Source organism: Vidua chalybeata, chromosome 13 (genome assembly GCF_026979565.1).
Source record: "Vidua chalybeata isolate OUT-0048 chromosome 13, bVidCha1 merged haplotype, whole genome shotgun sequence".
In the NCBI taxonomy this organism is placed as follows: Eukaryota; Metazoa; Chordata; class Aves; order Passeriformes; family Viduidae; genus Vidua; species Vidua chalybeata.
This window is the reverse complement of record NC_071542.1, coordinates 10,194,867-10,222,352: the sequence shown is the minus strand read 5'-3', so window position 1 is coordinate 10,222,352 and position 27,486 is coordinate 10,194,867. Positions and strand designations below refer to the sequence as shown.

The window sequence follows — 27,486 nt, the reverse complement described above, 5'->3', positions numbered from 1 at the left end:
CCAAATGTGTCAGTCAGATGTTCACTCTATCTCTGGGATGTTCTCAGGCATCATTTTGCTTCTTGCTCACTGCTGGTCTTGGAGCACAGGGCTGGGTGCTGCTCCTGCCCATTCCCCTGCCACGTTTGGTGCTTGCTGCGGATCACCCAGGTGCAGCTGGGATTGTGCCCACCCTGCTCCATACGGGGATTCCTCTCCTGGATGGCTTTGGCTGCCTGGCTGCTAGTTGGGTCTCTGGCCCTCATTTTTGCCTAGGTAGTTGGCCGGCCTGTCCTGGCAAACCTCCCTCTCCTGGTCAGCTGGTGAAGCTCTCGAGCTGGCCAGCCTTTTCCTTCCCTTCGCTTTCCTTTTCTCCCCTCCTCACACATGGTGTCTGCTGGCTCCCACTGTTTATCTCTCCTTGTCTCTGTGCCTCCCACTCATTTCTTAGATTTGCTTTGATCCATCCCGTCTTTGCTGCCTTCCTGTTTTTCGTCCCTCTGCTCTTTTGCTGTTTTGCTTCTTTGTATCCTTGTTTCCTTCACACTTGTTCCCTGAAGGCTTTTTGCTCTGGCTTTCCCTACCTACAAGCAATATGTATCTTTTCCAGACCTTGCTGTCTCTCCCCTGTCTGTTCATCTGACCTAGCAGCCACATTGTTTGAAACAATTACTAACAGAACACTGTTTCATGTTACAGGTTGGAGAAACTGTAATGTTTATCACTTTTTATTTACTATGGATATTTTTATAAGTTCTTTATCAATCTAGTCTATGCTTCCATAGAAACACCCATAGTAAAAGCCCAACTGAAGCACTTTATTGTGCTTCTGTGCCTTTTTTCCCATAATTGTGAATTATCAAGTGTCTGTGTATTCTCTATAACTCACTGTCATCTCCCTTAGGACTCTTAGAAATGTCACAACTCACTGTTTTAATCCAGACATCATAATTATAACTCTGGTCCCACAAACACTTCATTATGTTAGTGTGGAATAAGGACTTGTGGGTGATCACAATGATGGGAAAGGAAGTGCAGAGAAAATTCATGGCAGTTGAAAATTTGCTGCTGTAAAACCCTGTGAGAGAAGGCAAAAAATTGGCCTGGCCATTCTTCTCCTGCTTCTTTCAATCTTTGATCTAGAGTCCTTATTCAGGTACAGTGATGCTGATTGAAGTTTTATCTGAGTTAGGACTAGAGAAACAGATACCTGTTAGATGCTGTAGCACATCTGACGTAATATGTGGTTAAACCCCCTGTAAATATCTACATTTTTTGTCCCTATTTGATTCAAACCTATTTTTTAAATGTGTCTTTTTCTCTCCACATGTTTTTATTCTGCCTAGTTATGGGGTAACCTGATATCGTAAATTACTCTAAATACTGATTAACAAGTCAGTCCCTAATGGTAACTACACATCCTTGTCAATGGGAAAATACTCTTATGCCCCCCCCCCATATGTGTTTTCTCCCTTCATGACAGAAATACGAATTTCATGTGAGAGGACATTGCTCCCATTGCTCCCTTCCCTTCAAGTGTATATCATCAGTCCTTCTCTCCTTTTAAAAGTTTTTGAGTTGCTTTTACACATGTGTGTAGATATATTTCTGAAGAAAAAAAAGTTCATAGCATGTATTGAGTTGGAAAATTAATTAGACGACCTAATTGATTGTGCATGAGTTCCTCTGTGGAATGTGTTCTGCTGCTGTTGCACTCGCCCAGTACAGGAAATCTAATGAGCAAATTCCTCTCATCTTTTACTAGAAACTGACAATTAATTGAATGTTAAAAACCTCCATAAAACACCACAACCGTCCCTTCTCCAAAAAAGAAAAAACCCCGAACCCAACCAACATAAAACCTTGAAGAATCATGACACAAAAAACTTTACATTAAAGATTTTTTCTCATTTTATTAGAGGAATGCCAAGAGGCCTGAATGCAGCTTGAGGCTCCCTTTACCATTCAGAAAACATACAAGTCTGCATCCCAGAGCCTGTGTAGTCTAAATAGGAAAAAGCCCCACCAGCAGCCAGAAATATTGGCAGCCCCAAGTTCCATGTGGGGAGCTAAAATACAGGGAGATTAAGTCACTTGTGTAAAGATGTACTGGGAGTCTGCAGCAGAGTCTGAAACTGAACCCAGGTCATCTCAGTCCCAGCCAAGTGTCTCAACCACAAGACTCTCCCTCATTTTCAGTATGTCAGTGTAGAAAGTAGGCCAAAAAGCAGTTTCCAACCTTTAATACACAGCATTTTGTAAGGCTGTGAAGTATTATGTATTAGACAGGCATCTGGATCAGCAGCAGTTTCTGTGGATGCTTTTATCTGTAAACAGAAGCAAAGCCTGTAAGGGCTTTGTAAAATTTACATAAATTATTATTTCATCAATAAATAACATAGTTAAATTGATAAAGACTCTACTTAAGTTCAATGCATTTTAATGTTTCTTTTTTAAGAATGGAAAATGTGTTTAAAGGACTTCTGTTGTCTGTGGCTCTCTGATTTTCATGTTTTACATTCTGGTGCTACGCATCCATCATGATGCATTAGCAGTGATGTGTAGCTCTGCCAGGCTGTGCAGGGCGCTGCACCATGCGGTGTAAGCTCAGAGAGGGAGGCTCGGGTCGTATGACAGGCTAACGCTCCAGTGTTATGCAAAGGTTAAGTATTCCTGTGTTGAGAGTTAGTGAGGCTTGCAGTTTGCTGACCTAAATCTGAGTGATTCCTATTATGTTGAGTATTTGCTTATCTTTTGGAGGATCTCTGTGTAGCTGGAGTGTAACAAAACTTCAGCTTGAATCTGTACCCTGAATGGAGGAGGATGAAAGAAGTGCAAGTAAGAGTGAATATATGTACATATGTAACCATCCCCCTTCTTCAACTGGGATCTCCCATTTTGGGCATGAAATCAGCATTAGTGTGTGTTAGTCTACAAAGAACAGGCCAGAGTGTGTTTGTTCCCCTCAGTACACTACTTAGTTATTCACAGACACCTGGCTTGTTTACTGAACCTCCGATTCCTTTCTCCCACATCCCCCAAATAAAAGTTACTTATCTAGTTCTCACTGGCTCTCATATATTCTGGACCACTTCTTGACCTCCATTATTTGAAACCATTAATTCCAGATTTGTGCGCATTTACTGAGATAAATTTCAGTGATTGTTATGGGAAAAAACCCATCAGCTTTGATGGGGTTTATGTGGTATGAAGGTGAGAGAAACCTTGTTTTCTAAAATAAATGAGAAATTATTAAAAATGGTGATCAGTGTAATGGACCATTCAGTACCTATGGCAGTTTCCAGGATTGTGATGCTATTCCCTGTAAGTACATAATTACTAAAATACAACTGCAGTGTGTCACTTTTGGTTGAACCACTGTGGCCCAGCTATTGGCAAGAGACCTCTGAAGCTGGGTGGGTCTCTCTTCCCCAACACCCCCCCAAACACTGGCTGTTTTCTATGTGAGGGAGTGTTCATGCAGTCAAAGGCAATGGGATTCCCCCACTGAATGATTGTTCTCTCATCAAAGTCAGTCAGTCTAACCTTTCCCTTGTAACTGGGACCTGGGCTTCATGCTGGATGTCATGTCTGGGCACCCACAAAACCAAGTGGTTCTGTCTAACAGAGAGGAAAAAAAAACCTGCTAGGATTGTAGTCCTAGATCTTGAATGTTCCTGTTGAAGACACCCAGGCTGGTGACTGTTTCCAAGTTGTAATGATTTGTCTTACATGTAGAGGCAAATGAAAACTTAGGACCTGACATTCAACAAGTAGAAGAGATGCCAGTTTCCAGTGCTGAGGTAAAAATAGATTTGCAATATCTGTTAGACTAAAATAGTATATACAGAGCAAGTGTGATGAGTGAGAAAAGGCCAAAGGCATCAGCACAGCTGCTATTAAAAGCTTTAAAAAGTGTTAAACAATACGCTAAGAATGTGGAGTTGCTTACACTTTCAGTAAACGTATGAAACCTTTCCAATATTTATCTAGAGTATTCATGGTAATTCCAAGTCTTTTAGAAAAACTTGCAGTTCTCCTCGATTAATTACTAACTTAAGTTAAAGAACCAAAAAGTGCTCTTCATGACATTTCTAACAGGAGTCAGTAAAGACCTTTTGCTCTTCTCTTACCTGCATGCAAGTAAGAAGAGAGCTCGACCCTCAGGTTGAGAATTGTCTGTGGATTAATATCCCTTTTCCTCCCCATCCTTCCCATTTTAAGATCTTATTCTGTACTGTCTCACTGCTTGGGAAAATCAGACTTTGGATGTGGTTTTACAAAGAGTTTAACTGACAATTGTAATAAATATTTTCTGTAGTCTTAAAGATGTGAGTGTCCTCAGTCACTTGAGGCTGGTCCTTTACTGATGCTGGGGGACATCCACCCATTAGTGCTCAGCAAAGAGAAGGCTCCTTCAACCAAGTGGTCAATGAAGACAGGAATGATAGAAGGCCTTAAACAATGAGTAATGAAGCACATGTATTAGCATCTCATGTACTTCATATTGATGGGTGTAATATATATTTAATAAAATTACACTTGCTTAGTTGAAAACTGGTGAATCAGGATTGGATCATTTACCTTCTTGGTTTTTTTACTTCTAGTAACAGAAATTGAATACATGTGACAATTCTAGAGTTATGGTATGTATTCTGTAACATTTCAACAGAGACACCTGAGGCTTATTCAGAGTTAAATAGTGCATGTTATTGCTGTGTTTATTTTTGGACCACAGTCTTAATGCAAATCCCATATATGTGGTTATGCAAAATGATCCAGATTCTGGTCATGATCACACTGGTGTACACGCAGAGTGATGCCACAGTTTCATTGAGTAAGGAATCTGATCCTGTAACACAGAGGGTTGCATGGTATTTCAATTAGGTACTTGATGTGTTTCACCATAGAGTTAGAGGTGAGGTATTAGTGTCTGAAGTAATTTTTGCATGTTATTGACTTACATTTTAATGCTTCCTGAGATTTTTTTTGTGGGTTATTGTGCAACCATGAAGTGAAATAATTGTTAAAATATTTCTGTGAAAATAAAATCCTCTGTGTTTTCACTGTTTTCCAAATATTTTCATGTCTTTTTAGCTGGCTGTATAAAATATAAAACTCTGTTACAGCCTTATGCAAGAAGAATAGTATTAGTTACTCCAAAGTCTTTAGGCTAGTAAAAAAAAATTTACATCATATCAAGTCTGTCATCACTAAGATCATATCACAAAAATACATATATATGAGAATACAAAAACTGAGTGAGTGACTGGTTGAAGAAGTTTGGCCAGGGAGCTGCCTGCCATGTGGAGAAGAGTCTTACAAGGATACAATCTGTTTGCCCCTTCCTTTCATTCAGTGGAAGGTTTCCACCGTTATAATTTCTCAGGAGTGCTGGTCTCCTTGGATTATGGGAAAGAGGGAACTTGCTTCAGGCAAGTTTGATGATTCCTGTTAAAAAGAAGTAAAAGATACTGATTGTTCTAATCACCTTGTTGAAGAGCTGCCAGAAGTTCAGAGTTCTGTTAGGACCAAAAAAGCTATTTGTGTATGCATCAGTAAGTTAACATATCATTGCAACACTCAACCCATCATTATTGCATTTACTGCCTTCCTACACTGAAAGAAAGTCGACTTGTCTCCATTCCTGCTGTATGTTTACTCCTGTTGTGTTTCACTGAGCTTGAGCATTGAAAATCAGTTCCCTCTCTCCCTCTCATCTCCCCTTTTTATTTATAATCAGTTTTCAGTTCTGGACTGAGTTCCATTCTAGTGCTCTGCAATTGCATTTTGTTTCATGGCACTGCAGAGGGCCATTTAGATTTTAGAAAATAAAAGGTTAGGTCTAGTGTATTGTAACACTCCATCTCCTTTGTAAATGTGAGCAGTATCTCTTTAAATTATACATTGCATTGTCTGAAAGCATTTTCCCTCTCTTTGGATGCCGCTTTGTCTAATATTCTGTAAGTCGTTAGGATGTATTTTTCTTAAACAGTTTGCACTACGTTTGGATAGTCTTAGTTACTTTAGTGTCTTTTGAAACCAGAGAGAAAAAAAAATACCCAGAGCTCATCTACTAGCTTTGTCTTTACCATGCTAGTTAATAGTTAATACTTAGTGGTATGTAAAGAGAGTTTCTATAACGTGGCACTCCTAAGAACACTTCTGAAAAAATAGTGATAAACTTCAGCCAGCTTGTTCTTTTTAAGTGAAACATGCGAAGCTCTGTAGTAGAATTCATTCTCCTTAATAATCATCTGGTCTTGACAATAAATATGTCACCAAAGCTAGTTACTTTTTAGCAGAAATGGAGATGAAAATCAAGTCAGGATTTTATTTAATTGTTGTTAGCCTGTGAAAGAAATTGGAAAAATGAAAATCTGCAAAAACATGGTCCTTTGCAGCTTATACAGCAAAGTAGGGTAGGCTAGAGTTTGTCAGGTAACTGACTTCATAAACGAGAAGTTATTCTACATTTAGCTGTATTGCTTACTGTTTTCTTCATCATGGAAAAGAATAAAATGTGGTAACAATTTTCTGTATTTGGACTGCTGCTGCACATAATTGGGAACAACAGAGCTAAGGCTTTGATTTTGGTGAAATGCTTAGTCTGCATGTTGGATTAAAATGTGTGCAACAAATCACTCCAATTCTGTAATAATAATTTTTGAACACTATTTTTTTATTTTATTACTGTAATGTTATTACTTTTCAGCTACAGGCTTTGAGAACTGGGTCAGTTGCAAGAACAAAATTGGCATAAAAATAATTGTATATTTGTTCTGGAAAATAGATTGCCAACATACTTTATAAAATAGTCAGCCTGAATTTTTCTGTGCATCAAATGTAAGTGATAATGTTCGTCTCATATTATTAGTGAGCTATTAATTCAAATTCCTGTTCTTTACCCAGTATCGTAGGAAGACTAGATAATATTTGCTAGATAGACGTGTTAAACAGATCATCTGCGCAGAAATGGATTTGTGAAGCAGCTTACGGAATGGAAAATAAATTTAAGCTGAAGTGTGCCAGCAAGTCAATATATGAGAACAATTTGCAACAAGCAAAGGTGAGGAACACATGAAGAAATGGGGTCATCAGATTCAGGAATTAAAGGGTAATATTCCTGAAGTTGGGTTGTATGAGGCAGTAACTAAGTTTTTGGCTGCCTAATACAGAATAAAGAGTTATGGTACCAGTGTTAGATATGCTTCCTTGGATGTTTTTTACTCTTGTGAAAATAATGAGAAGCAGCTTGGAGCTGTGATCTGTCCACAGCACAGCTGTAGTAGTTTGAGACATTTCTGCTGCCAGGTTTATATCCCTGCCAGAAACAGTGCCTGAATGGTTGCACTCCGAGCCCCTAGTTCCAGTGACATCTTAGCACTAGCCAGTGTTAAATCTCAGCTATTTGAGCTCAGTGCTGCGCTGTGCACTGAAGCAGCTGGGAAATGGTCTTGCTTGTATGTGAAACCATCTCTGGCACTGGAAGGGAGCAGACAGAAGTGGCATGTGATAATTTCTTCACATACCATGTCCAAACCTACCAAACCTCATTGGTAAGAAGTGTCAGACATCATAGGAAATAAGTTTTTAAATACTTACAGAGTTTTGTTTTCTTTCCTTCTGAACACCCTCTGATATCTTTGCCATGTACTTTCCAATGATGACACATTGGGATCTGACTGGGGTGAGTAATGGTGTCTGGCTGGGGGGAGGAGAGGACAGGGAGTGCTTAACAGTGAGTAATTATTTAAGGAAATGGTCTGTGTGGAAAGAAAAGTGTGTTGTGATTGGATGCATTTATCAACCGGCCTTTCAGTGTCACCTGTGGACAGAGCATTATTGTGTCTGAGTTTTTAAGTAGTTGGAAGTCAGTTTATTGAACTAACTTGGGAATGTGTCAGGCTCTGGTCTTGATTGGTCTGTGAATTGAGATGTGAGGCTGTCCCCTATTAGAAAAGATGGAAGTAAATGATAGTTATCCCGTGGTCCCATTCACTTTTCTGATCAGAAGTTAAAAGTCGTAAGATCTTGTATGCAAAGCATCATTTCATGATCAATATAATTTCAAGTCTAGAAGCGACTGACAGGAAAATTTTGCAAGTCAAGATGGAGTTACAAGCTTATTGCTCTTCCCTATTTTCTTTGTACTGTGACACACAGAGGTTTGCATTCATTTTTGATGAGGTTCATGTATGTAGAGCCTTTTGTTTGTTCTCTCTGTCCTCTAAAATCAGGAGATTTTAGTATGGCTGAAAACACCTAGAATCAATTTGATTTTGAAATTAAGCCTGAAGTGCTAAACCTTTGTATTCTGTAACTGTGCTATGGTGATGCTCACTGCTACAGTCAGCTTGGTCATGCCGTTTTCTTGTCAGTGCCAAGACTCTCTGCAATTCTTCGGATTTTACTGCAAAAGTTCTCATTTCAGACGCAGCACATCCTGCCTTCAGAAATGAGGCACACTGTGGTTTTCTCCATCATCTTCAAGTGTTTTGCTACCTTCTCTGAAGAGAGTGAAATGACTGAAGTACGGTGAAACGTACAGTGATGGACACTGTGTTTTTCCATGGACAGTCTAGCTGTTTGTGTATTTTCTGGCTGTGTGGGATCAGGTTCCAAAGGAACATTCTCAGGTACAAGTGACTGTGACTCCCTTTCCTGACATGGGACTGAGCAGTGGAACAGGCTGCTAAGTGCAGTGGATCACACCTGGGCAGTGCTGAGCCACTGTGAAGAGATGAGATGGTGTTTCTGCCCTGTGCAGTCTCTCTTCCAATATCCCTCTTTTATTCCCAGCTGGTGAAAAAACCCAAACAAGCCTTCAAACAGCAGAAACAAAAGTGCTGCTAGGCAGGAAAATAAGTTGTACTAATGATCGGCTTTAAGGTACTTCACTTGCCTTAGAGCCCTTTCTGACCTTTCTTTCATTATTTGTATGATAATGGAATATTCCTTTCTTTTCCTTTCCCTTTCTCCCTGTACTCAAGAAAGGGAAGTTGCTGGTTTGTGTTGCCGAGGGGAGTTTCAGTTACACAGCAGTCTTGGCTGTGTTCGGGGGTTCATGCTGAATTCTCCCCTGTGAGGTGCTAGCAGCTTGGGGGAGCTGGATTTGCTGCTCAGGCAGTGCTGCAGCTCGAGGTGCTGTGTGAACTGTGCATGCTGTGTGTGGAGAGCTGGAAAAACACCACTCATTTTATCATTAGCCATTTTTCTATGATGGCAACAGGTGGCATTTTCCTGTTTTCTGTAATGAGATCTTGATCGTGGTCGGATAAATGTTGGCTTGCTACAGTCTCTTGCTTTGACCTTTGCACTTACTCAATTTTCATTTATTTTAAGAGAGGTGAAGGAGTCTGTCAACCTCCCTTGACAGGTGGTTATCAGTTTTAAAAATCAGGCTGTTAATTTAAAACATCAAGAACTCTTTTTAGAATATTTATAGTGAATCCTAGCGGATAGAGGGACCAAATTTTATCCAGTCTCCTTGCAGTAGCATATTTGTTTAATCCTGGTTCCATTAGTTCTCAACGTTTTTGAACTTTATTTTTACATTAAAAACTATTGTGCTTGAAACTAAGCAGAAGTTATTGTGAACTAGGAGCTTAAGATGTGTGTCTAGTGTCAGAAGCCTTGCACTATCCTGGTGCTTTTAGTCTCTTTGGTGCTGTCCAGAATTACTTGGAACAATTATCATTACTTATTGCTGTGCTTGGTTTTGATCAAAGCCTGCCTGCCTGGACTACATATTTGAGCAGCCTCTCTGCTGCTTTTAGGAATATGAAGGATCTTTTGAGAAGATAACTAAAATTATTTGATGGTTCTGACTGAAACAGGAATGAGCTCTAGATCAAAATGCAACTTGATTCTTTCCTGTGGAATTAATGAGCTGAATTGCTGCGTGGTATAAACCAGTGTCATTCTATTGCCCTCTTGCTCTTCTTGCCACTAGATGAACTTAATGCGGTTTTACAGTTTCTACCATCTTCTGAGTTGTCTGAAGCTCCCTGTGGAATTATTCCTTATCAAAATAGCTAAGAATTATGTAAAGAAGGAGATAAAATTGTTAGATAATGGTGGCTACTGCCTTACTGAGGGCTGCTTGCACATGCTGAAATTTGCATTAGAAGTGACTCAAAAGATTTGAATTACCAGTCACATATCTTAAATCTATAATACTAAAATAATTTCAAGCCTCAACATTTTTCAGGTAAGTTGAAGTTATCCTTGGGAAAAAAAAAAAAAACCAAACCCCATACAAATTGTGTAATAGCTTTTCTGAGTATATTTTCCTTCTTTCTCTCTTTCCAGCTCCTGCCTGCTCACTGGTACCTTGTGTTTGAGCTTTACTTATTGAAGTAGTTTGAATAATCACAAATGACATGAATGTATAAACATTTTGATGCTACAAAATAAAGATAGGGGTTTTAAGCTCATATCCTCTTTTCATTTTGTCATTGTGTTAGTAGAATCTCAATTTCTTCTCGTAAGACTTCATCTTGTAATGAGTAAAAAAATCTTAAACTCACTGTTTAAAACACTTCTGTTTTAAAGTTTTTTTTATTTGACCTTTGTATGAAAAAATGAATTGATCTGGGGATTTCTCTGTGGCCTTACGCTGGTGTGTACATTCAAATGATCTTTCTCACATGGATTTTCTGACCTTTAGAATTTTCTTTTAAGAATAGAGAAGAAAAAAATCTTAGTTGTGAAAATGTGGAAGACTGTATTTGAGAAAATAGAAGGGAAGCTGTATTTAGAAGAAAACTATTAGGAATAGAATTTATCAAGGCAAAGTATTTGGTGAAAATTGAGTCTGTAATTCTCCATACCGAAGTGTTATGAATTTGATTAATAACAAATAGGAGCTGGACTTGCTTGGTTTTGAGTACATATTCAACCCATGTCTTGTTACTGGGACCTTGTGGAAAGATTTGCATGATTATGAAGTTAACTTCTTTGGGTTCACCATATTTCTAAGACAAATTAGCCACTGCTAAGTCATTTATAGCTTGAAAGCAAACAATTGTAAATGCTGATCCATTCATATCCTACCATAAAACACAAGATGAGTTATTCACTACTGTCTGACGCGTGCTCCCACTGCAACGGAGAACAAAATGACTCCTTTTTAACCCATCTATATATAAACAGCAGAGGGACAATCTACAATGGGGGATTTTATTCTGGGGAGGTACTCAGAAGATTTCCTGTTGCCAACACAAAACTATGGCATTTCTAAAGAAATTGTTGTCTCTTGTTTTAATATTTGGAGTTACAACATTGGGAGTTTTGCATAGATGAAAGCACATATTCTTGTTTTGATCAAGGATGAAAAATCAATCTGGGAAATATTTTTTTAATTTGATAGGTATAATTGATCATTATTTATTTCTATTAATTTAAGGAAAAACTTAATAGAAGCTGTAGTGTGGAAAAGTCATATGGGGAATGAAGGGATGCAATAAGAAATACCAAGCCAAAGAAAGTTAAGATGATAATAAGGAATTAATTAATCAAGGGCAAGAGAGATATCAGAGATTCTGACTCATTTCATGATGAGACTGATGGAATTGCTAGAGAAGGGTGGGAGAAGTGTTTGGTAAATGTAGCTGTACTGTTTAGAGGGGATAGGACAGGAATTTTATACTTGAAATCTGATAGCCTTTAAGACTGAAATTAAATAGCAGGAATTGGATTTACGTATTTTTATACAGCTAGTCCAGCTAACCAGGGAGCCTGAAAATAGCTAGTGGGTTCTCACAGGTTAATTCTCCATAGAGCTGGAAATACAAGACAAATTTCCAGAGGCTGAAAGAAAATTTTTGTTGATCCAGTATTTTCGAAGGAAGAGATAGGTGTGTGAAACAGACAAAAGATAGAATGGCAGTTATTGGAGTGATACATAGTTAATGAAGAATAAATAGTATTTAGTGTCACTTAGTACAAGTTCAGCAGAGAAAGGTCCTTTGATCTAACTCAATATCCTTTCTGATACCATCATATTAATTGATGATGATAACAGTAGCAATATAGCATTATTGTTTGCCTTACAGGATTTCTGTAAGCCATTTTATTAATTGTATGAAAATGGCTTGATGAATTATCAGAATTACAGCCATTGGACACACTATCTCTGGTTGGCAGGAAGATTTATTAAATGATAGGCTTCAGGGTGCATCTCGTGTAGGGAGACGGAGCAGATGGGAAAGACATCCATTCTCATTTCTGCCCTATTTAACACTTTTTAACAATGGTTTAGTGAAAACATATTTTTGTTAACAAAGTTTGGATGTGGCATGAAAATTGGAGGAATTTATTATGACATGACTCTAAGGCAGTGTGGATTACTTAGTGACTTTGCCTGAGGGATCTGGTAACTACTTCAGTACAAAGAAACAACAGGTTCATAATTTGCTGGCTTTGCTTACAGGAGGCTGGACTCTGTCCTGGTGCACCATAACAAAAAAAGCATTTTAGAGTTGGTTGCGCAGAATTAACTGGAGTGCGCACCCCGGATGTACAGGAGACAGCAGGAGCTGGCACTACCACTGTTTGGTTTTTGCCCTTGGAGGGTGGAACAAAATGAAGCCTACTGGTTTTTTATTAGCATCTTAGTTTGATTCTGTCTGTTGGCTGTGGCCTGTCCTACCATAAACAAATCAAAGCAGATATGTTCCACATGCCCTCCATTCAGCTGTAGGCAAGGCTTGACCACTTATCTGGTGCAGCATATGCCTGAATAGCAGTGAAAACTGTCCTCAGAAAACTTCCTGTAGTCTGTATTCACTTCCCTTGAGCCTCATTAGAGAACAACCATCCAGCTTGTGGAAATAAACATACCCTAACTCTTTTATCAGTATTCTTTTAAATAATGCACTGAATATTTAAAAGAAATGGATGAAAAGACCCTTGGAAGAATATTATGAGTGATTAAACGAAGCAGCAAAGGGTACCTACACATATAATATTCCTAATAAAATAGTCACAGTTTGTTTTCAGTGGATTTGAATTAAAGAGAGAGAAAAAATCCTCTGTAGAACACTTCTAAGATAAATTGTTGGGTTGGTGGGCAATTTGTGTGAAAAATGTGAAAAATTTGTGTGCCTAAATGTGCTGTTTTTTTGCTTTATTCAGAGTTTTGTTGTGCATTTCTATTGTGGTGCTGATCAGGTTTCCTGTTTTTGGCACAGATTACAGGACCGGCCCTTGCTTCACTTTGGTAACCAACCAGATGTGCCAGGGCCAGCTCAGTGGAATTGTCTGCACAAAAACCCTGTGCTGTGCAACTGTTGGGAGAGCATGGGGCCATCCCTGTGAAATGTGTCCTGCCCAGCCGCATCCCTGCCGCCGAGGCTTCATTCCAAACATTCGAACTGGGGCCTGTCAAGGTAAGTTACCAGCAAAGCTTCCCCAAAAGCTGCTGAAATTGTTACTGGATTAATCTTAATTGAGTTACACTGCTGTGAATAACCTGTCCTAAGCCATTCTCAGCTATATGTGTGAAGAATGGAAAAACACTGTCAGATGCATTACTTCATGATTCACTGAGTGCCTGATGTTCAAGTGAGTACATTAGTAACTCAGGTCATGTGAGAGCAGCCAGCATCTTAATGAATTTCTTACTGCCAGCAGTGCTTTCCCTTGGTTCTGTAATGGTGTTTTTCTGAGTGTACCACTCGATCATTCTGTGGAGGACTTTGTTCTGTTTCAGAGAGCACTCAAAACATGCAAACATCAGTCTGTGGCAATAATGCCTCAGTTACCTGGTGTGAGATTTTTTAGCTAAAAGTTGTGTAACTTGGATTCACCTTGGATGTCTTATCTCTTGAGCTCCACTGCTTTGACCTGGAAAAAAGTGCCTGCCGTGCCATTTGTAATGCCTTATTATATATTTTATATAATTTTGGAAATGAATTTGCATTTGTTTCAAATAATAAAATCCACCCAGATGTTGCTTACTTCTTTCAGAACATGCATTACCATAGAAAGTCCTTACACTGCTTTTGGCTTTTATTCTAATACTTCCAGCTGTATAAATTCTTTTATTGTCTGGATGTCTGACAGGAAACAGGAGAAAGTTAACAAGGGCAACTGTGTATTAAACTGATGTGGATTATACATTCCCAGCACCATATCTTTGGGGCCAATTTATTTCAATCTGTCTAACATTTTCTAATAAGTTACAATATTTTTGAAGATAGGGAAGATAAAGATTATAAATCTTTAATCATGAAATTCCTATGAAGGGACTTCAAGGCATTTCGTTGCATTAAAAATGTAGATAGCCTCTGTCACAGGCCAAGTCATGGCTGGTGCCTGCAGACAGACATGATAAACTTCCAGATAGACAACATGGTTGTGTGCACTGCATGAAGTGCCCATATTTTGACCTCAGTGATTCTGCTCCCCCTCTCACTGTAAAGGTCAGGACTAAATTGTGCAGGAATCTGTGAACCGAGGTTCTGGACACTTTTGAAAGCTTATGTACATAAATATGTGGCCCACACCCCTGAAGTTATGCCACACCTAGTTATATCCCTCTTGTTTGTGTCATGGGAAAGCTGCAATGAACTCTCCAATGGGTTTGTGCAGTTTGGAATAAAGATACTTCTGCTTACTGCACATTTCTTAGCAAGCAGCTACATTGATGCTGATCTGTATGTGGTGCCAACACAGTTTTGGCCCAGTATGTTTGACTTGTATTTTCCAATTTTTCCTTCTTAAGTTTGTGTTTGTAATTTCAACAGATCTTTTATGGAATCACATATTAACTTTATTTTTCATACAATTGTACTAAATTCTTTCGGAATCAGATAACATCCATTCAGACTGAAGATATTTCAGGGATTTCACATCCATAGTCAATCTAAATAAAGGAAAACAAGTTAAATAAAATCCAGGTTCTCTGAAGAGAAAAAGAAATCATTATTATTGTGTGGAGAAGTAAAAAAAAAGTAAAGAAATAATGAGGGCGGGCAAGGTTATTTTCAAAAGTAAGTAGAATATTACAGCCCAAAGTTTGACTTCGGCTGAAACTTAAATTAATATCACAGCTGAGATTTTTAAAGATACAAAGAAGAAAAATAAAACCAAAAGGTGGGATTTTGAAACAGACATCATGACTCAGAGGCATGACTTCTGTTTCTTTAGTTTTTGAGGTTTTTAAAGTCAGTACAGTGCCATGAAGTCTGGCTGATTGCTGTTGCTAAAGCACAGCCCATTGCTGTAGCTCGGCTCCCAGCAGCTCTGCGGCTGAGTCGAGGCTGCTGAGGCTGTGCTCGTTCTGTGACCTCCCAGCACAGCGGTTCCCTCAGGGACGGCTCTGCTCTGCCGCTGCTGCTGCCCCCCGGCCCTGGACTGCTTCACCCAGGGATCTTTACAGAGCTCTTTGCCATGTGGTGCAGTTATGCTCCTTGGCGTTCCTGAGACTTCTTACTTGTGGCTTCCAGGAAAATTGCCTCTTAGCCTTTTGTACAGACATAATACTTTGCTTTTTCAGACACATTGCAGCGGTCTCTGTGGGATTTACAGAGAGAGATTTGAAGGCATCATCTCCTTCAGCTTGTGTCCCTGCATCGAAACCTGTGTTAGTGTGAAGCCCAAGAACTCATGCAACCAGTTTTTAGCAGTAGCAGCTGGTTCTCCTGAGGAGATGGGCGAATCAGAGAGCGGAGTGCTCTGTGCTCCTGAAGGAATTCCTGAGTAGCAGAGACAGGGCAGCCCCTGGGGACTGTGAGCCAGACTTCCCCAGTGTCCTATTGCAATGCCACTCCTCCGCCTCCTTTAGCCTTTCTGTAGCTGTTATTAAGCCATAGCAACACTTCTGCAGCTAAGTGACGACACACATGTTGCTGTGCTAAAATAATTGTGAGGCCACAAACTGGGGCCTCTTGAAAATGTTTGTCTTGAGCTTACTACCTAGCCTGTGATATCATCTTTGTTGTTTCATTTTCCTCGCTGAAAAAATGAAAAGCAAAGAAAGAAAAATAATAGGGAAAAACCCCTCAAATTTATGTATGTCTAAGCAGGTCATTAATAATTCCTCCTGAGACATTAATTATGGCTATGAAACTTCTTGAGTCAAATCCTAGCCACAGTCTAATGTCATGGGTGCTGATCTTGCTGGAGTGTCAAGTTAATAACTTCCATCAGAAATGACTCTGCAGTTACTGTGCCTCTCCATGAGGGCCCCTCCATGCGCACTGCAACTGCTCCTCTATGCTGGTGGCCTAAGCACTGTATGGAGTTGCCAAGACTTTCAAGGGGGCAAGTGATTTTGGGTGACCAGCTTTAGACACTTCAAAGAAATTTGAGTCTGGCAGGCTGTGTTTTCTGCACACCATTCCCCAGATGTTTTGGAAAAACAAAGCAATAGCAGTTAGATATTTAATGTCTGTAACAATAATAACCATGTGATTTCTTGCAGAAAATATTTAGAGTACTGTACTTAATCATACTTTGCATAGAGTAATTACAAAATTAGTGTCTGCCTTTGCAAGCAAGTATCATAATATTATGATGGGTGAAGAACGGATTTAGGCATATTTCATTTCTGTGTAGACAAATTATTATGGCTGTTCTTGAGAAATGAAATAAAAGTGGGTGTTTTTTCCTTTTTTATATTGCAGATGTGGATGAATGCCAAGCCATCCCTGGGATCTGTCAAGGGGGAAATTGCATTAATACTGTTGGATCTTTTGAGTGCAAATGCCCAGCTGGACACAAGTTTAATGAAGTAACACAAAAATGTGACGGTAAGAACTTCTAGAACTTTCTTCTGAAAGTAGAAGGGGGAGTGTCTTCTTTTGAGGGACCAACTTTGTTTAACAGTTTGTAACAAACTTACTGTCTCTTTTGCCTTGAGCATGCAGGTAGCATTATTCACAACAAATAGAAGTAGGGGTGCTTTCTCCCAAACCAGAGAATGTTAAATATTGGCCCTGCAACTTTTACAGCCTTTTCATTCACGTAATATTTCATACTCGAATGTACATCTACCATTAAACATTAAAACATTAAAAATACTTTCTAGCTGATATGTTGCTTTAGAAATGCCTGAGGCACGTGTTTCTTTGTGGATCTTTTGACCAAAAAGTGTATATGACTGCACTTATGTTAAATACACTTCTCAGGTGAAGTGTATTTAAGATAAATGAGAGTTTGACACTGCTGTGTGAAGACTGCTGGATTATGTTCTAAATTCAGCCTTACAGTTGCGTATGTTACAGAAGGACAAACATTTTATCTTCACTTACTAGTCATCCTAAACTGGGGGTAGGTGCTAGATATTAGTGGGTAGCAGGTGCTAGATATTGGTGTGGAAATTTGCAATATGTGATTATGGAATCGTGGTATTTTTTTACTGTGATTTGATAGGATTTTTTTCTTTCTAATATAATAATCAAGCATAGATGTCACCTTTGCTTTAAGAGAATTTTAAGTAGATAAGGACTTAGTACTAAAATGTGTTAGTTGCATATTTACAATGAAGTCCAGATAATGTTTAAACTCTTGCAACTGATTCTACTTTCAGTCGTTAGACTAAAATTAACTTGAGTAGATAAGTTTCATAAGTGGCTAGTGATTTTGAAATGCCAACTTTTTCAGTACAATAAAATATTTGTGAAAGAAAGGTGTGCATTTACCATCCTTTCTTGCATCAATTGCCCTTTAAGAAGCACTCAAAACTTTTTAGTCACTTTAGAAGAATTATGAATTACTCTTTCAAAAGAAAAATCACTATTGTAGGCAAAACTTTATAATTTATTTGCAGGTTAGGGAGAGCAATTTCAGAAGAGGTTGTACACAGCATGGTTTACATATTGCCTGCCAATGATTTTGGCAGAATGTAACCTTCATTTAGAGTAGAACAACATTGCAAGTGTTTCCTTCTGTGGATGAAGTACCAAGAATGTGGTGAATAGGAGAGACTGAACATGTGCCTTGTTAAGTATTAGTACATGAAAAGCTGAGAGCTGTAGGCTGCATCTCATAAACATTTTGATGGTATTTTTCAATTGCTGAATAATTTTAAAAACAAACCCCAACCAACAACCAAATAACAAAAAAACCCCAAATAACGACCACCCTAAGAGCCTGCACTTGCTAACAGTCAAGGAACTGGGCTCAAGAACCTCGTGTAGGTTGCCGAGTTCCCAAATCCTGCCACAAATTTACCGCCCCATTTGTGAAATCCCTTTTCAGTGATCACCTGGCTGCAAAGATCAGATGAATTTTTCCTTCTTCAAATTCATACCTATTGATATTTGAATCTCTGCAGACAGAGAGTTACTTTCAGTACATCTTCATATTATATGTACCAAGCAATTTTAGTTAAAGCTGTGTAGGTATTAATACAATTCAAAGAATGAAAAGTACCACCTTTATACCAGTGGCATGAAATAAGATAAAGACACAACATTTAAAAGCATGGTCATGCAACAGCAGCCTATCCATCCTGTTCTTTCTAAATTATCTTTTGAATTTTATAAGACAATGTAAGACAAATTGTTTGGTTTACAGTAATTAACTATAGTTAATTCTGATACATAATGAATAACATCTGATTGCTTGGATTAGCTTTGTATTTAGCAAGTAGGACTTCTAGCAGCTGTAACATGGCCTTGGTCATTGATTTAGTTCGGTTGGGAGCTACCTGCTGAATTACAGTACTGTTTTTTCCAGGGGGTCTCCATTAAAGTAAGATCATAATAGCAATCGTCAAGGACAGGTAGAGAATCAACAAGATGGGAAAAGAGGGGGTTGGCCAAAGTTCTGTTTGTTAGCATAACTTGTGGAAATCTGTATTTACACTATTTCACTGTTTGATATAACCATTTATTTTCCATTTGCACTAATGCTGAGGTAAATTCTATTTTTTTGTGGTGACTGGGGGAGTAATTTTTCCTGGAGTGACATTTAAGTCTACAACTACATCAAATATACTTACCTTTGTAAAACTTGCATACTTAACACCGACAATGTTGCTTATATGGATGTCAACACTAATATAAATAGTGAAATACTGTTTGGGTTAGGCTCAACCCTAAAATAAAGAGTGATGATTTTGCTTTTAAAAAGGTCGGACTCTATATAAACAGTGGCAACACTGACTTTAAGATAAACATTGGTGAATTTGAGTCAGAAAATGCTTGAATCTGATCCATTTACGATTGCATTTTTCTCTGTTAATTAAGGGCTTTATTCAGACCAAAATTCAATTTCCACATTTTTTGTCACTGAGACTTGTGGGACTCCTGTGGTGTATAATCTTGTAGCAGAAGCCAGAAGTCTCTTAGCAGTGCTCCCAGGGCACTGGGACTTGAGTCTTTGGCAACATCCTCGAAGTAGCAGTGAAAAAAAGGTCACACCCCTCTCACACACCCAAGTGAGGAATGTGACCCACATCAGGACAACTAGCAAGATGCTGTGGAAGAATGTATGCACAGGGGACCCAGGGCCCCACTCCACTTAGGATGGCTGAGTCTGCAAACTTGGGCTGTCTGTGTGCCTTCCCAGTCCCTCCACTACTTTCCTGCAAAGGCAAGGGGCCACAAAAATATTACAGCATCCCATGCTTTACCTAGGAGACCAGGAGTTGTTAGTTTTTATATTACTGTCTTCACATAAGAAATAGAACTGAGATCCTTTCTGCTTGCTAAAATGCTCATCAATGGTCCTGTGGGACTTTGGGTGTTCCCCCATCTGTTGGGGCCAAATTCCAATTTAGGCGTCACATTAAACTCTTGCAGTCCTTTTTAATGACTACGGTATTATTCACTCCTTGCCTTGGTGTGTTGGGTGGTGTTGCAGTATTTCATCTCAGAAATTTTTGTGGTTGGTGAAATCATTATTACAGTCATGTGTCTGTGTTTTCATAGATCTCTGGAGGAGAGATTGGGTAGAGTCCTGTGATGCCATTATTTCTAACTGGATGCTCCCTGTCAGGAGAGAAAGCGGGTGATTGTAGATGGTTGTGACAAGCAGATGTCATTGAGCAGTCTAGAGAATAACCTCCTTTTCTGCTCTGTTTGGCTGATTCCTCTTGCAGGTACCATGGAAGAGAGTGAGCTGTTTTTAAGCTCAGCAGAACTCCAGGTTCCTAGGAGATGAGGGCAGTGCTAATTAGATACAGCTGCATTGTTAAGACAGTCACTGGAAACCAAGGGCCAAGTAACTACACATCACAGGCAGGCTACTGGTGGTAATTAAGGAACACTTGAGGCTGACATAGGTCATTATTCATATAGCTGTAGATTATACAAACTAGCTGTGGAAGAAACCCTTCAAGTTCCCTCTGTGCAGTTATGATGAGTTGTAAGAATTTGTGAGGTTTTTTTCCTGTAGACTTTGAAAATTTTTCTACATTGTGTCTATGATTTAGTATATGGATTGAGATTTGTTAGTGAAGACAATCATGATATGGAAACTTTATTTTAAAATCACTGACAAAATGTAGGGAGAATTATGGACACTGCCTGGCTTCTGCAGTAGATATTTTGGTTACACTCTAGAAACCTGTTGAAACTTCTGAACATTGATTTAGTGGAGAAAGTCAGAGAAGATAATTTTTGTTGCCTGCAGTCATCCTGGTCTGAGCTGTAATCCTGTCAGATTGCATTAGTTGAACAGTACCCAGCTGCTCAGTGCTTTTGAGTGGGGTATTTCCAAGGCAAACCCGAGTGCAGTAAGAAGGACAGGCACTTCAGTAGGTGGTACATGTCCCTGTGAGTCTGTACTGAGCCACTGCCTCAGTGTGGTACCAGGAGAGGCTGTGCTGCTGGAGATAATGGTTAAGCTCCTGATCACTGTGGTCATTACAACATTAGCACTCTGGTCCCAAAACAGTTTTCTTAATTCTAGTATGCAGAATTCAGACTGGATGAGTTACAGTTTCCTTAGAGTTAGTAAATTTCTGCAGTTTTAAGATGTTCATCCATGCATATTAAGCAGTAAAACTTTTGCAGTTTAAAGATACTGTATTTTCAATTTGCAGATGCAATATTTTTTTAGATTCTGTTTCATTTCTGTTTATAAGATGCCTAATGAAAGATGCTAATTCAGAACTACTGATTATGCCTTGAATTTAATTATTACTACTAATTATAAAATACCTTTTCTTGTGCCAAAACTAATTTAGCTAACCTGCCTCTGCATCTCTTTTTGTCTTAAAGATATTGATGAATGTAGCACCATTCCTGGAATTTGTGATGGAGGAGAGTGTTCAAACACAGTTAGCAGTTACTTCTGCAAGTGTCCTCCAGGGTTTTATACAGCTCCTGATGGCTTAAAATGCATAGGTGAGTAGAATCCTGTGAACAATAGGACAGTAGGTGTTACAAAAATTCATTAATATCAAGACTGGGTAACAATGTGTCAGAAACATATTTCAACTTGTGAACTTGAAATCCTTCTTTTATGTAGAAGTATATCACATGCCTGTGTATGTATTCTGAAATGAGTTTTCCATTTGCAGGATAGTTCTTTTTATGCTCTTTGAGACCTCTTTTATTTTTTTACTGTAGCTTTTCTGTTATGTCATATTTGTTGCTTTAGAACTTGTTTAAAGGTCCCCTTGGTATTGTTGCACTCATGCTTGTCTTTAATTTAGTCTGGTTTATATTCAGCACTCATTTGGAAAAGCAAATTTGCATTCCAACTGTTAAAACCCTAATGCAGGCCTTTGTAATTAAAGGAACTAATGTGATAAACCAAGTATGGGATATTTTTATGTGCTTTTATGACGTTGATGATTTGGCAGAACTGTTCTCTCTGGCTTTCACTGTAGTAGAGCACAGCCCATCTTCCAAAGGCTGGACTGGGAACCAGAGAGCTTTGTGAATGAAATGATTGCCACTGCAGGACCAAAGCTCTGAAAGAACAATGTTAGAAGTTAATGCTTCTGGGAAGTATACAGCCTGCTCTGAGGCAGGTCTAGTAGTTAATTAATGGGTTTTTTTCTCATTTTTGTGCAGTAATTTATTTTTTCAGTGCCAGTGCTGAATTTTGAGCAAAAATCAAATGAAAGGTTTATTTCCTCAGTTTTAGCATATTTATTTAAAGGTTCTTACACAGTGCCAGCACTAGGAACCAAGACAACATCCTGTTTAGTACTTTTGGTAGGGAATAATTTTGGAAAAAAAATTGAAAGAATCCCAAAGTTCGTAGAGATCAGTACCAAATAATACTAACTTTCCCAAGAGACCTGCAAGTAGTTTGGGTTATGGTTAATTTTGAATGGTGCCATTCAATTTCTGTAGGCTGTAAGAAATAAACTGCTATCCTTCCATCACCAAGAATAACTTTTCTGTAGATTTGATCCATACTGTACACTTAAGTTGCTTTTTTGCTTCAGATTAATAGCTTCTAAATTGCTATGGATCATTAAACCATTGATTGCTGCCTGTACGTAATATTTATGAGCAAGATTTAACTTTCCGTAAAAGAAATTTTCTAGAGATGCACAACTTGCATTTGCTTTTTACTTTTTATAGTCACTGCTCTGCCAGGGCTGCCCAACATTCACACCCATGTCATATTCCTGCAGTTTCTCAGCATTTTTACCCCCTGTATTTGTAGGCTGAAGTAATTCAGTTAAAGAATTGGAGTTTTAAATGCTGACAAGGTATAATAAATAATATGTCAGACTATGAGCCATCATTGAAATTTTGGCTTTGTCTTCAAGGTAAAATGTGCTAAATGGGAAGCACTATCAATTGTCTGCAAATATTTTGGATTCTTTCTAATTTGCAGACTCATACTTGCCATATTCACAGGGACAGAGCCCAGATCTGTGTTAGTGCTGGGCAAAACATGTACTCTTGATTTAATTATAACATGCCTGTCTTTAGTGAAAAGTGTTAGCTGAACGTGTCTGTTCTGTTAGAGAGGAGGAAATGCTTCTGAGAAATGTATCCCTTAGGAGACTCCAGCTCAGCAGCACTGGGGCCAGATATCCAAAGGATGCACCAGGAGCTCCATTATTACAAATCTTAAAAATAAGAATAGACAAAGCAAAGATATTATCTCCTAGAGCTGAAGAACAGAAACAAGAGCAGGGCATCTCATCCCAAATGCATGAAGAGTGCAATGAAGAAAGTTGCTAGCCCATACTTCCAGCTGACATAAATTTGTTTGGTCTGTGTTACCTTCTGATGGCCTCTTTTTACATTTTTTCTTTTTGAGAGACACGTTTTTATTGAAATTTATTCTTGTGGTGATTTTTTGCCATTTCAGAAGACTATAATTTTTAGTAAAAACAATAAATACTAAAAACTGAAACAGATAAAAGTAATTTCCTGCTGTTCTTGTCCTGGTTTGTGTGTTCTTACCATTTGGAACAGAAAAAGAAAGGCAGGGGAAAGTAAAAATAATACCTTCTGATTAGAAATATGGAAAGATTTGGTATTTTTCTCATAAAATTACTGGCTTTTTTTTCTGAAAATTATGTGGCTATTGGACATACTCTTAAAATTGTAGTGTTTGCTGTGTGCTTATCTCTTCATGGCACATTGTGTACTTGCACAGATCCCATGTAGATTCCTTTTCCACTTTCCATTACTGCCCTTAAATGTTTCAAAACTTGGTAGTGACTAAAATGGAGAAGGATGAATTACAAAAGATGATGATTAGGTCAGTTAGATTACTTCCTTCTTCCCATCCACCCCACCATCACACCAAACAACTGAGTATCTCTCCAGGGGTACTGGAGAACAGTTTCAACTCCAAGGAGTTCTATTTGATTTTTAAGAGGGTAGATGAAGGAGTAAATATGTGTAGCAGTTTAGCTGGGCACCAGGAGAAAATGGAGAACCAGTATTAGAACTGAAACCTGATTTTTTTGTTCTCTGTTTCAGGTTTCCATCATATGATAGTATGAGTGATATAAATAAAGTTTGGAGATAAAGGCCAACTGACTCTTTTTGCTGTATTGTCAGTAATATCCATGTTTAGGGTTCCAGCTAATCAAAGGCAGAACTGTCACAGATTCTCACAACATATCATTATATGTCAATTTCCTCAAAATAGTAAAAAACTCCCCTGTTTTTTTTTATATGCACTTGTGTAGCTAGTGAATTCTGGAAAGCACTGGTACTAGACATGAATCCACCATGCCCTGGATAATTGAAGTACTGTTTCTTTAGGGAATGATGTTTTCTGTTTTAAGACTAGAACTGCAACTTTTTCCACTACATTTTGACAGCAACTATTTGTATATTTTAGAAACCAACTTGGTCTGGTTTATCATGCAGCATCAAATCACATTACAGCTTATATTGAGTTTGGCATGATGTGACGTATTGTCAAACAATTCCTTAAAGCTTCACTGCTATCACAAGATTATTTTTTATGATTTTTTTTTAGTCCCATCCACATTTTCTTGTCCTTCTCTAAGCTGACTTATCTCTAACAACATTGCACAGAGCTGAGTATATAAAATCAGTGTACAGGACATTCTTTGTACGATACATGCCGATCCTTTTCAGACAGGAAGCCAACAGATCTCCATAAACAGTGTGATTGCACCAGTTAAAACTGTGTTGCACTTTCTTGCCTGCAAGACTATATCTTGTCAAATCACTACATACTTCAGCTGGGGAAGCCATGACTAATGAAAAATTAACTAATGCTTTGTGAATTGCAAGGCTGTGAATTTATTGCCGTGCATCAGTGCTTTCAAATCAAGACTTAATTGATCTGGTTCTACCTTTAATAAAGATGACACTGCAGTTATTTTTTTAGGGCCATGGAAGCATATGTTGTTATATACTGAATATATGTTTTTACTGCATTTTTGCATCCGTTAATGCATTGCCGCTCCATATTTCACTGCAGCTTTCTCACAGGTTACACTTGAGTCCAAAGCAGCCCAAATATTGTCTAGATTTTTTTCTTTTTCTGATTCTTGTAATGTTGCAAGGGCTATGCCATTGATAATGCAAATCACTCCAGAAAAATGGGACCTTTCCCTTTTGTGAAAGCCACGTTCCCCATTGAACTGACAGTCACCCATCTGTTTCCTTCTCTTGGCAGACGTGCGCCCTGGATTCTGCTTCTCCACGCTGAGCAACGGGCGCTGTGGCAATCAGCTGCCGCAGCCCCTGTCCAAGATGCAGTGCTGCTGTGACAGCGGCCGCTGCTGGGCGTCCGCTCCTGCCACCGCTCCAGAAATGTGCCCCATCCGATCCACCGGTATGGACCCACCTGAGCTCTCGTCAGCATGGCTGAACACTGAATTAGCAGTGATTTCTTTTTGTTTGGTTTTTATCTGTAGTGTTTTCATTAAAGAACTACACAGAATGGTTATAAGGCTGAAGGGCACCTTGGCAGATTGTTTAGTCCAAGTCCTCTGCTCAAGCAAAGCCCCCTATGAGTGCTCAGGACCTCCAGGAGGGCAAGCAGACAAAGAATTATTTGTTGCTAATCAGTGTTTTGTAGTCAAGTTACTCTGACCTTACCTGCTTCAGATTTGTTTTCAACATCCTTTTCAAGATCAAGTTACTTCTTCTAGACCCTTCTAATACACCCCTATTCCCTCTGCATTTTCATTATCATTGGGAAACCGGGATTTCCTTCCTCATGACAAGCTTTCTGAGGTGCCATATATTTCCTGAAATTTGACACAGAAGATGATTTCTCTCTGCTACCAAAATTCTTTATTGCCTCCTTGTGTATTGAGATCCTCAGATAATGTATCACTTGAATTGAGAGAAGATGGTGATGGTGAAGATTGTTAAACTAATTATGAGGGACTGGAGGGAAGCTGATTTTGAGATTGTTTAGGACTGGAGACCTAATAAAGTCCTTTAGAAAAGGAGAATACAAGAAATTTAAGAATTCATGGGAGAGGAAGTTGAGGGAGGTGCAGAGTTTATGGAGGAATGGGATTGTAACACTATAGCAGTGTAACTCTGAAGAAATTGTCAGAGTTCATATATGGGAGATTTTATTATTCTTGTTTTTAATCCTTTGAGTGAAACTGCGTAATACTGGAGCAGAAATCTACAATCAGAATTGTTGGAAGACTTTCTGTTTCTGTCACTGTCTCATTAATAACATTTTAGCATGTTAAAACTTGAAAACTGGCTAGAACATTGCTAAAAACATAGTGCACTCTATTGATAACCATCTGAAATAGGAAGACAAGGAAAAATTTTTCAGTCTTAACACAGTTCTTGCTTTCTTCAAATACTTTCTAATTATTCATATCTAACTGGTGAGTAAACTTGGTGGAAAAGTAAAGTAATTTGGCCAAAGCTGCAGACTGAGACGTCATGGAGAAGGAGCTAGAACCCAGGACTTCCTGACTCATAAATCCATGCAAGGTCTTCCAGATCATGGTTACATGCCACTTCTTTTTTGGTTTTGCTTCTGACCTGAGATATAAATTGAGACTATAAATTACTCTTTTTAAAAGTGCTTTGAAATGATTTGAAAAGCTTTACATGCATTTAAGGTATTGCTGTCATTATTTAATCAAGTTCAGATATTCCTTACTTAGTGTATCCTGAGAAAGCAAGACAAGGAATTTAGAGCTGCCAGTGGCCCAAAGCATCTTTAACTCTGAAATGGAAATTTACTGCAATATAAAGGGGAGCACTAGCTGCATAATGTAACCTAATAGTTGCATTTTAAATGTGGGCAGCAGACCCAGTTGCTACTACAAAATAGTAGCTACAGAATTGCTGGAAATTACACATGGAAATTAAAGTTGTAATAAAAAAGGCTTGAACTGTAATTTTTTATAATATGGCAGGAATTGTTTAAGTGGTGTAACAGGTTTTACCATTGACACTATTTAAAGACTAAAAGGAACAATAGAGTGAAATGCAGTGACACATGAAACAAACTGATCACCCAACAGCATTAAATAAATGCAAACATCATAACCAGGAAAAGCAGAACTTTAGGCTATGACGTTTGTTCAACAAATTCTCAGTGATTCAGGAAGAGCTTCTAATGTGTTTTACAGGTGGAAACAAATATGATGAAAGTGTTGAAGGCTGAAATATCCAGCTTAGTTCTCCCAACATTTACTTTATTTTTCTGTTCTCATTTTTCATATTGTTTCAGGAATTCATTAATCTCTAGATTTTTTCCCCCATTATGTAATTTCTCTTCCCTGTTGTTCCACAGACTTTAAATTTTGAAGTTCAAAGATACTGCACAAATAATTACTTGTGTGCACACAAATTGTGAACATGAATTAGGTCAGCTGGAATGTGGTCTTTAATTGTGATACTCTGTGTGCATTTTTTGGATTGCAAGTTCCAAACCCAGACTTCCCGAAGACAAAAGAGTCATGGGCAAGAGGAAAAGTGGGGCAGTAGGGGAGATGCCACTATTAGAGCTAAAGAATAGGAGAATGCAACACACTCACCATAGACTGTGCTTACAGCAAAATAGATCATTTTCCCATCACCTGGAAAAGGATGACTTTCTGTGGATCTGACTTGGTTTCTCTTTGGCTACACTGCTTAGACTGCACCTTATTTGGTTTCT

The 27,486-nt window shown here is 38.5% G+C and overlaps 1 protein-coding gene across 1 annotated transcript in view; it reads left to right on the top strand.

Annotated features, from left to right (window-relative positions):
- Positions 1 to 27,486, top strand: part of FBN1 (fibrillin 1) — a 145,754-nt gene that overhangs the window by 37,697 nt on the left and 80,571 nt on the right. The window contains exons 6-9 of the mRNA XM_053954527.1: positions 13,176 to 13,373; positions 16,614 to 16,739; positions 21,159 to 21,284; positions 25,018 to 25,176. Coding sequence (XP_053810502.1) covers positions 13,176 to 13,373; positions 16,614 to 16,739; positions 21,159 to 21,284; positions 25,018 to 25,176 — 609 coding nt within the window. The remainder of the gene's footprint in view (positions 1 to 13,175; positions 13,374 to 16,613; positions 16,740 to 21,158; positions 21,285 to 25,017; positions 25,177 to 27,486) is intronic.